The 11766-nt window shown below is 32.7% G+C and overlaps 1 protein-coding gene and 1 non-coding gene across 2 annotated transcripts; both read left to right on the forward strand.

Moving 5' to 3' along the window:
- The first annotated feature begins 760 nt into the window (after window positions 1-760).
- On the forward strand, window positions 761-4013 carry LOC127076004 (uncharacterized). The gene is made up of 7 exons (XM_051017555.1): window positions 761-913; window positions 1066-1212; window positions 1813-1878; window positions 2046-2120; window positions 2844-2973; window positions 3240-3365; window positions 3612-4013. Exons 2-7 carry the CDS (start codon window positions 1067-1069, stop codon window positions 3753-3755), a joined length of 687 nt encoding a protein of 228 aa, XP_050873512.1. The 5' UTR covers window positions 761-913; window position 1066; the 3' UTR covers window positions 3756-4013.
- A 1687-nt stretch (window positions 4014-5700) lies between these two features.
- Window positions 5701-5773, forward strand: TRNAK-CUU (transfer RNA lysine (anticodon CUU)). The gene has a single exon. It is a non-coding gene; the product is annotated as a tRNA-Lys (tRNA).
- Window positions 5774-11766: the final 5993 nt, after the last annotated feature.

Genomic DNA, 11766 nt, shown 5'->3' on the forward strand with positions numbered 1-11766 from the left:
TAGCCCTCCACTTATGAACACCCAAACATCCCATCACCACAACACCTAACCATTGTTTGACTTTAATACACCTAACCATTCGTTTCCAAAACGATTCAATGTCCCAATTTGGGCAATCATATCATCCACAAACCACCGAACCATAACAACCCAACTACGACAACATGGGCACCGAACTCAATTACGGAAGCACCGTTGGCGACAACCCCCAACTATTGGGGAGAAATGATGACAAATCTGTCAAATACCACTGAATCTTCCACCAGACCTTCACACCAGCCACCATTGCATCGTGTCAGTACTCAAAGACCCCAAATACCCTAAGGGAAATCGTGGAAAACCTCGAAAGCAGACTAACGCACCGGGATGTGGAACATGGGGCATTTCAATCGGACGAGTCATTGATTTTCGTGTTAATTGTTATATATTTTAACTTTATATTACAATATTAATAATTATTTTTTATTTATCTATTTAATTTAATCATTTATAAGTATAAAATATAAAATTAAAAATAAATAATAAAACATACGTCTCATGCAATGACGCTTACACATGATGTATTGTATGTATGCGTCAATTACATTGACTTCATTACATACATGTGTCAATAGTATGAGCGTTTCTTCTCAATGTGAAAATAGGTGTACCGGTCCAACTGACTATTCTGTATTCCGATAAATATTTAAAAAAAATAATTATCTAAATATTTTAACTAAAAAAATAGATTATTTTTATAAAAAAAAAACCGTACCAAACACACACTTACAAAAACAACTTGTTCATTTGTTCAGGTATGTAACGAGCCCTTTTCGCGTCTTTCACTTCATTTTTGTTCAATTTTTTGGTGACAAGCACTCTTCCATTTTTGTTCAATTTTTTGGTGACAAGCACTCTTCCATTTTTGTTCAAGGTATGAAACACTAAAACCTCTTCTCTCATCACTGCAAAAACCTAATGAGAATCCTGAAAATAACGAGCGACGAAATTCGAGTGATGAAATCATCAATCAAACATTGTTTAAATCTTTAACTCGCGTGTGTGATTTTTTTTGCATTCGTTCAGGATGAAGATGCCATTGATTCGGCCTCTCATGACGAGGCGAGGATTCAGTTCCAGCTCTGAGAAAATTGTTGCCTCCGTTCTGTTTGAGAGATTGCCTGTGGTCATTCCCAAAATTGACCCTATTGTTTATGCTTTTCAAGAATTCTCGTGAGTTTTTGTCGCCGCTACTTTCATTCATATTCATTTTATTGCAACCTGAATGTGAATCTGGACTTTATTCTTATGAATTTGTACTGATTTTGCAAACTATGAAGCATCCTATTACTATTAGAACCCATTATTATTTATTAATCTCTAGGTCTTTCTTTATAGTTTCTCACTTTGTTTTTCTAGTTCTTCCTATGCTTCTAGTGATTTGACTACCCTTTGTCTGATTTACTCTCTTTTAACATGGACAAAATGAGTTTAGTTTCTAAAACATAGGTTTTGTTGTCAATGTTACTGAGTTCGAAATTGTGCTATGGTTTGTTTAGTAACTTGAGTTGCTATTGTTAATATTTTATTGTGTTATGTTGTTTGTTGCTATGAAGCACGGACACCTCGAACACAGCCCTAACAGTGACACCGATAATAATTTGAAAAAATAAATAAATTAAATATAATCAGTGTCGGTGCTGGTGTCCAACACCGACACGGACATGCCCTCAGAGGTGTTGGTTTTTACATAGGTTTGTTGTATTTCTTACTGATATTGTGGCTATTGTTCTTGTTATATAATTACATTTTTTACGGGGTTTCAATGGCTAGGTTTCGATGGCGACAACAATATCAACGCAGATATCCTGATGAGTTTCTAGACAGATCTGATGCAAGGTATGAGTAATTAAGAGTAGGTTTATAAGTAAGCAATTTGGTTTTTTAGAATTGGTTCATCCAAAAGAGAGATATCTCGAGATCCATCTGGTTAAGTGATGTCACAAATGGCAAAATACAGATAGATCATTCTTTTCATCTATTATCGTGAAAATTGTTACTTTCAGGGGGAAAGGTGATTATCAAATTGATTATGTGCCAGCACCACGAATCACTGAAGCAGACAAAAACAATGATCTAAGGTGTGCACCAAATTAGCAGACTGTTCATTATGTAATTTTCCATGAGAAAATGTTTTCTTTCAATTTCTGGAATATGAATGAATGAAAATAAGAGATGTCTCATAAAAAATATTTTTATTAAGGGTTATTTAGTGTGTTTTTTATTCACTTACCTTCTCCATTGGTTTTGATTGAGTTTAGCTTTGAACTATTGGTAGTTATATAATGCTGATGCAAGCTTGTCATCAAATATTTTAGTTGTATTCATAGTGCACCTTCAGACTTTAATAAAATATTTAAGTTTTATTCGCCGTGCACCTTCAGTCTTTAATTTGTAATGCTATACAATTATTGTTAGTTAAATTTTAATTTCTTTGAATGAAGTTTAATCTTAAGCCTTAAGATTGATTCTTGTAAACTACGTGATTTAGCAAGTACTGAATGCATTAAATGGTGAGGGTGAAGACCTAGAACATTATAATGCTTTTTTTAATACAATTTGATTTATTTTTATATAAGAGCAATATAATGATATATACTTATGTGAGGGAAGGGTAGGCCGATCCTCGTCCTCTCTGTCTCTTAGATAATAGTCAAAGCTAGTATAATTTTGAGTGAGAGACATGGAAACTTAATGAGGTCATTTGCTTAATCATTACTAATTTTCTGTCAAGAACTGAAGTTTTTTTTCAGACATAATTGCTGTGTTGTGGTTGAATAGTTTCTTACTTCTTGCCTCCTTAGGTCACTACAAAGAGCTCTTGACAAAAGACTCTACCTTCTTCTCTACGGAAATGCTTATGGGGCTCCAAGCGGAAAGCCTGAGTGGCATTTTCCAGAGAAAGTATATGAATCAGAGGAAACCATGCGCAAGGTGAATATTTTTAAGTGACTTTCCTCTTCCTATTTTCTATATCTTCCGGTGTTCTCAAGTATCAGCTATAATTTAACAAAGTTTGAAGAAATTGCTATTGTTCTTCGATATATTTAGTACAAAGTGTTGTCAAATAGTATCTATGCTGATGCTATAACACTGCTGCGTAGTAGAATTTGTAAAAGAACCGTTATTTTCTGCAATCTGCAATTGATAACACCGATATCTTGATTTCCCTCTTAACTTATTCTTTTTTAAAAATTCAGTGTGCAGAATCTGCATTAAAATCAGTCCTGGGAGATCTTTCCAATACTTATTTTGTCGGAAATGCTCCAATGGCCCATATGGTTGTTCAGCCAAAAGAAGAGCAGTCAGGATCCACACCTTTTAAGGTATATTTATAGGAAATTTTGTAGTGCTTCAATCTACTATTATAGTCAACATCTTTCAATATGTTATTTATATCAGCATGTTTTGCCATTTCTGAAAATGACTTTCCGGGCCTTTACATTGTTTGGATGTACTACATAATTCCAAAATTAGCCTTTTCAATACTTTTGCCTTATTTCTTTGTTGAAATTAAGTCATTTTAATTATACTTTGCTTATTCTTTCTGTTGGGCTTATATCTTCTGTCAGAAATTCTTCTTCAAGTCACAAGTAATTGCAAAAAACAAGTTTGACATTGGACAATGCGAGAAACATGTTTGGGTGACGAAGGATGAGTTGATGGAGTATTTTCCTGAGCAGGCTGAGTTTTTTAACAAAATGATTATTAGCTGATGACAGTGGAGATTGTTTGATTATATTATTACCAGTTAGTTCATTGAAAGAAGATGAATGTAACAGTTTCTGGGATCAACAAAAGGTTTTGAATTAAAATTGGATTTCACATCTCAGTTTTGAGGCCATTATTTAGAAACTTATTTCTACTAGTCATCTGTATTTTCTTGTAGTTTGTACTGTTATAAATAATAATAAGTTGCCATGGTGATTATGATGTTAAGAATATGTTGGCCAATGGATATCTTATTAGTTCAACTGCTATAATTTAAATGCGTTACTCTTTCCACCCTTATGGGGGCTCTCCTTCCCTGTGTCTTTCCACCCTTATGGGTGCTCTCCTTCCCAGTGAAAAGTCATGGATTACTCTTTCCACCCTTATGGGTGTTCTCCATCCTTGTGACAAATCACAAATGTCTCTCTTTAGTGTCTGGAGATGTATTTTTGAATGCACTTTTTTATATGTATATTTGAGCACTTCGCAAGTGAAATACATTTATTTTGCTAAAAAGAAATGTTTGAAAATGCATCTCTTGCACAACATCATTGTTGATGTTATTTTAAGTGTGTCCATCTTCGAACACATGAGAAGTATTTTTGAATTTTTAAGGGTATGAATCCATCCGTAAAGGTAGAAAGAGCAATCTCTAGTTTAAAAATCAAGACTATTTGTCACAAGATCCTGTTTAAAAACCAAGACTATTTATCACAAAATCTTAATTGCGAGTCATAATGGATTTCATACCGGTTACAAATAAATTTTTTATCCTATGCTCCACACTTATTCCCCTATCCAACAATTTACCAAATATTTTAAGTTTACCCTTGTTGATTTCACTTTAATTTTTTTATCTTTTATTATTCATCCAAGCCATTTGAAGTAATTTTGGAGTATCCCAATTATGCGAATCGAATAACTAGAGTTGAAGACTTCCAATATATTTATTTAGCAAACTGAAAAATTTTAAATAATTATTTTCGGTTTAGATAGTTACCACACCAGATAACATGTTATTTAATTATCCTATTCTCAAAATCTAACTGAATAATTTCACCATGTCTCTTCCGGTTTGTTTTTTTAGTAGTTGGATATCTTATATATAAGATTTCTGATGTGTTTTACTAACCGAATTTCTTACGCATAAGTGTTTCGGAACACATAATTTTTATAAAGTTTTAGTAATTTTTGTTACATTTATAAAAATCTGACATGTATAAATATTACTGAGATATTGTCAATTCCAAAAAAATTTGATACACGAAAAAAGAGACGAATAGATGCATTATGAATTAGGCAGTTTTTTATACAATCAAACAACAACAATGCTTGGACATGATGTGTATACAATATTGATGAATATGAAAAAATAATTATAAAACATTGTTTTTTGGGTTTAGATATGAAAATGATGAAGCAGATAAATATGAAAATAAATAAGATGAAAACGATGGAGAAAATGAAGATTGATTTGATTGAAAACTATTTTGTATTTTTTATAATATTTTAATATTATAAATATTAATAGAATTATAGTAATGGATATGATATACATCCTCAAGATGAATAGATCCATATCAATATTGCCACATCATTAATTAGTATGACACATTAATAAAATTAAAGGACGATAAAAAATCAATATTTATTAAATGAGGGATTAAAAAAATGTTTTAAATTTTTTATATATTCATCTCTTATTTTATTACTTTCAGTGATTTGATACATTTGGCATATAGTCCATCACATAGTGGTGACAATTTAAAAATCTAAAGATGTTCATTAGATCAGACACGTCTTTTAACATGTGGTGGGGGTTTTAATAGCAGCGTAACAAATATCCTTTAAACTTCTACTATTATTGAATATGAACCAAAAATAATTGATATATATTTTTAAGAGACAAACAATAATACTATAAGACAAATAATAAAAACAAAACAATAAGCCCGTCTAGCTCAGTTGGTAGAGCGCAAGGCTCTTAACCTTGTGGTCGTGGGTTCGAGCCCCACGGTGGGCGTTGTATTTTTAATTTTTCATCTTACATGCATATAGTATAAGGAAGTCACTTTTTTGAAGTAATTTTTATATGTAAAAATTATAGCAACTGCTTAAGAATAGCATGCAGTTAACGAAAATATGACTCATTATATTTTGATTATGTAAAATATATTAAAATTACCGAAAAAATGTGATTAATTATATCAAATATATTAAAATTATCAATAAAATGTGAGTAATGTGAGTTTGTATTTAATAAATATGAGAGTGAAGTATTAGATAAATTTTTGGCGACTAATTAAAGAATACAATTGATTTCATGTTTAAATATCTCCCACAAGTTGAAGGGGGCATATATATATATACCATCTTTAACTTGAATAATAATGTGTGAAATGATTGAGGTAGTAAGGGTTTGATAAAGATGATTGAGGTAGTAAGGGTTTGATAAAGAAGTTTTCCAACTAATATTTGGATGAGATCGACAAAAATTTCATGATTCTTGTAATTTATTTTTCTCACAATATGACAATTAATTTTAAGATATTTGCTTTGTTTTTTGTTATAACAAAAAAACTTAAATGGTTTAATTTAATTGATTAGTAAATCTTGAAGAAAATATGAAAGTCATTGTAGCTCCCATGTGACTGTTGCAAGTGTTCGATACTCTACTTCATACAAGGATTTTGAGACGGTAAATTATTTATTTGTTCTTCGTGAAATTACTTACTTGTGTAGGAAGTAACACTGCCTTGAAATGAATCTATTTGTTTCGAAGCATCCGGTCAATCGACATTAGAATAACCATTTAGTTGAATGGTTGAGTCTCTAGGAAACATAATGCCTCAACTTGGACATATTTTGATGTATCTTAGAAGCATTGAAATGTGGTATGGTGGTAGATAATAGGAATTGATTGAGTTGTTATGCGTTGAATGTTATATCGAATCTTGTTGCATTCAAGTATAACAACTTGTAAACTAACATTCCGTAGGCAAGAATATCATGGTAAGGAATACTTGAATCTTGTTGCAACTTCAATGATGGATTAGAAGTTGTTAACACAGGTTCAGAATTGATGAATCCCAAACCATCAAGTAAATTATTAAAATATTTCCTTTAACACAAAGGTATTCCACTTTTTGAACGTGCCAATTTAATTTCAAGAGAATACTTTAATTGCCTTAAGTACTTGATTTAAAAATAATTATGCAGTGTTGCTTTGAGGTTTTTTTATTTTTATTTTAAAATAATCAGTTTTTTCAAATTAAATTTTAAAATAATTAATTTTTCAAAAAAAATTAACATAACCACTTTTCATATTTATGCATCAGTTGAACTGACATATTCAACTAACTTTCAAAGGAGGCGCCCAAAGCCTTGACGCATGCATGCAAAGCCAATGCATGTAGGCGCTATATGCATTGGCACATGCATGTGTGCATGTGTGTGTGCCCCATATGCATTGACGCATGCATGTGTTATATGTGTGTGGCGTCTAAGGCATTGACACATGCATTCATGGGTTCATCTATAAATACCAAGCGCATCTCCCATATTTTTTCAAACAACTTCTTACCCTCCTTCCGTTTTCCTTCAATTTCTCCAATCTCCTTCAATTTTGTTTTCTTTAACCATGTCTGAATACATTCACAAGAGAATTGCCGATTTAATCTTTTCAACAGTGCAACCTCCGATAAAGATTCGACTTTGGATATAGAATCGTTCAGACATCTTAATCGGATGTTGAACCGTTGGTTAGATGGAGAAATTGCAGAGGATGAAAGGATTAGAAAAATTCAATGGCTTGAGTCCACGTTCAACAAAAATGGAGAAGTTCGTGTATGGGTGGACATTGAGACTGACAGAGACGTTCATATGATGGTGTATAATGTGTTCAAAATTGTTTTGATGGTTGTAATCGCATAGTTATAGTAATGGTATTTTATTTGTTGTAGTTTGTTGTGTTGCTTGTGTGTTATATGTGTTGTATTTATTTGTGATGGTATTTCCTCACAAAGTTATCATATGAAATAAATATTGTTTTTCATATAAAGCAAAAAAGGTACAATTAAAATTATTTTGCTGTGCTTGTTCCAACACTAGGACGGTTAGTACGATTATGATCGGGCTGGGGACATGAACAAACCACATAATCGAACCATTTTGTTCATCGTATCCATTTCGGTTCGAATACGGGTGTTGTTTGGATGTCCCTTTTTTTCTTCGCATTACTTCATTGTGCCAAAGAATGTCCCCTTGATATTCAGGTTAGTAATCCTCTTTTGCTACTATTGAAAAACTAATTTTATAAACATTGGAGAGACTTATGACTTTGTAAACGTCGGATAGTAAGTAGGACGAATCCCGTCGAACCTTTGAACATGCCGCTATGACATGGGAGCAGGGCATACGAAAGGCTTGAAACTTTCCACAGTCGCACCAACCTCTATCTAGTTCTACTCTATATTGTCCCCTTGACATGCCTTCATTGTGATCCATTGACTCAACAGCACTGTACCAACCTTTAGTACAGTAAAACACCGTGACCACATGTGTGTTAGCTTTGGCAGCTTCGTAATGAATTTCATTGAAGCATCACTGAACAACTGCCCAGATTGTAACACTAAACTCCATTTGGAACGCCTGGTCTCAAACAATGCCTCTACCTGAAATATGTTGTTTGCACCAAAGCGGTTATAGGTAGGTCTCATATGCATTTGAAGACAAAGTTCATTGATTCCACAAGATTTGTTGTCATATGGCCCCAATATTGACCGTTGTCGTATGCCCTAATCCACTTCTCCAATGGAATACTGTTGATCCATCGTACTGCATCTGCGTTTGACAATCTGATGTCTTTGCAGTAGTGTTTGAAAGAAGGTTTTGTTAATGCATACCCTGCGTTGACACCTTCTTCCTCAAAATTTTGTCTTTGATCTCCCGCATAAAATTTTGAGCGATATGTCTAATGCAGTAGACATGCATCAACGGAGGATCCTGCCAGCCATTGTCAATGTTTTTGTAGGCATTCACTATTGAAGAGTGTCAGTCAGAGATCAAACATAAGTTAGGTTGAGGAGCAACGTGCAATCAAATATTTTTTAGGAAAAAAACTCCATCCCTCAGCAGTCTCCTCTTCAACTAGGGAAAATGCGATTGGAAAAATATTGTTGTTTCCATCTTGTGCCACTGCCATCAGTAGCATTACTTTATATTTCCCATACAACCATGTACCACCAATTTGTATAATAGGTTTACATAAAGCAAAACCTTTGATGTATGGTTGATATGGCAAGAATAGTCGGTGGAATATTCCATTTTCAATAGCACAAGTCCCGTTTGGGGTATACACCGACAACGTTTCCAAATTGACAATAGTCTCTGGAGCATATTGTTTAAGAGCCACAAAGTATTTTGGAAGTTATTTGTAAGACTCCTCCCAATTGCCATACATTTTGTCCTAACTATCCAAACCTTCCTGTATGATAGAGTCAATTTGAAGATCAATTTTCTATTTTTATTTCATTTAATCCATTATCATACCATTAGTCATATTTCTCATTAATAAAAGGTTACTTATAGTCAATCCAAATTAGAAGTTAACAAGGTGATTGAATATGGAAATTTAGTGGTACATGACCTCACATAATGCTCACATGTACAAAAGTTTGGCAAGTGTAATTCTTTGGTTTGTTGTTAACCAATTACAAGTTTTTAGTTCATTTCTCATTTCAAGTACCATTCATTCATGTAGTACAAGATTGCTTTAAGTTTGAATGTTACTTACCATACATCATCGTCATCATACTTTCCAACCATTCAAATTGAAATATCAAAAGAAATATGCACAAAACATAATTTTGAATGGAGTTTTGAATTTCACTTTCATTGCACAAGTTGGAATCATACGATTCACATCACTCACCAATTCTAAATGAAAACAAAATTAACAAAATAAAATACAAAATGAATTTGAAATTAACATTTGAATTTGCGTTTCATTTGAAACTTTGCTATAAAGTTAGAGATTACATTTGTTGCACATGACCTACACCTAAGCATCACACGGTTTCCATCTCTACTCCTCATAAACTCAACACACAAATATCTCAAATTCCCTCTAAAATCTTCACATAAACCTCACTTAATTACATCTCAGTAAACCTCATACAAACTTAACCTCTCATTCACATATATTACAATAAAATATCTTCACACACTTAAATCAACTCACAGACTCACCAATCTATACCTAAAGTTTATCCTATATAAGCATAAGCATTCTACTATACAATGGAAGCAATATTCAAAAATCATAAAATTAAATGAATTGTTCTTCCTATTGAAGAATATTCCAATTATTGAACTTTTGCTACCTCTGCAATTCTCCCTTGTGCACTTGAAGCTCTGCTTCGTGCCATCACCACCATCATCATTGCAATCCATTACTCTATCACCAATACCTAACAAAAAAACAAAAAAATAGAGAATGGATTCAGAGGAAGTGATCAAAAGAGAAGTTGGAAGAAGTAAAGTAGAAGGATTAGAAATAAGCAAAGGAGAGAGTTAAAAGTTTCTTACTTGAGATTTTCGAGCTCCCCGAAGATTTGTCGTTGGTCGCAGAAGTAACTCCAACTCCGTTTTGGTACCTTCATGCCTCTTATGCATATTTTTATGGTTGTTTGATGTAGATGTTTGCCTTGTTATCCTTTCCCCATGATACTTTTATGGTTTATGTTAGAAAATTTTGGATCCGGTTAGTATTTGAAGGTTTATGGGTTTGAGTCTCAAGAACACTCAAGGTGTACTTGAGATGTTTATGTGGAATTCTGGAATTTTATAAGGTTGATCTATGATAGAGGCGAGAGGATAGTTTATATATATATATATATATATATATATATATATATATATATATATATATATATATATATATATATATATATATATATATATATATATATATATATATATATATATATATATATATATATATATATATATATATATATATATATATATATATATAGATAGAGAGAGAGAGAGAGAGAGAGAGAGAGAGAGAGAGAGAGAGAGAGAGAGAGAGAGAGAGAGAGAGAGAGAGAGAGAGAGAGAGAGAGAGAGAGAGAGAGAGAGAGAGAGAGAGAGAGAGAGAGAGAGAGAGAGAGAGAGAGAGAGAGAGAGAGAGAGAGAGAGAGAGAGAGAGAGAGAGAGAAGAGCAAAACACCATGTTCTCTTTTGATCATTTGCGTTTTGGCGCTCTGATGACCACATGGTGCTTCAAGGCCACCTGATCATATTCAGGGGGCTCTTGTATAGGGAGTCCCACCATGGTCCTTCGATCACAACTCTCTGATTTGGTTGACCCATGTAGTATGCCAATCAAGTGCACTAACGTGAGCCAAATTTCATTTTGTTGACTTCGGAATTTGAGCTTGTAGCGTTGGGCTTGTTTTTTTTACTTGTTACCACGCCTTCTTTACTTCCTCACACCCCTGATGGTGCGAGAGAAAGGGACTATGCCTCCCTCTGATGGGCCAGACACTATATTCTTTTTTCTTTTCTGTACCCTTTTACTTGGCCTTTTTGTTTTTTATTATTATTTTATTTTATTGGGCATCAAGCTCACTTAGGGTTTTACTTCATTAACACTATTTCTTGTTTACACCCCACTTATTCTCATTTCATTATTTTATTATTTTTATTATTATATTAATTAATTAATTAATCAAAAATCAAAGGAAAACATTTAATATTGTTAAAAAATCAAGTCATTTTAAAAATAAAAAATAAAAAACATTTTAATAAAACTAATTTGAAACAAAAATTAATCAAAATACTTGATAAACATCAAGTTCTTTCCCAACTTAACCAAAAACACGTTAAAATCTTTTTCGCAAATAAATCAGATTTAAAAGGATGAATTAGGCGTATGCCTATTTCCCCCCCTAGTGTTTGGATACAAGTTGTAAAACTTGCCTTTTGACCACTCGTCTTCCGTCCCAAAAT

Source organism: Lathyrus oleraceus, chromosome 4 (genome assembly GCF_024323335.1).
Source record: "Lathyrus oleraceus cultivar Zhongwan6 chromosome 4, CAAS_Psat_ZW6_1.0, whole genome shotgun sequence".
In the NCBI taxonomy this organism is placed as follows: domain Eukaryota; kingdom Viridiplantae; phylum Streptophyta; class Magnoliopsida; order Fabales; family Fabaceae; genus Lathyrus; species Lathyrus oleraceus.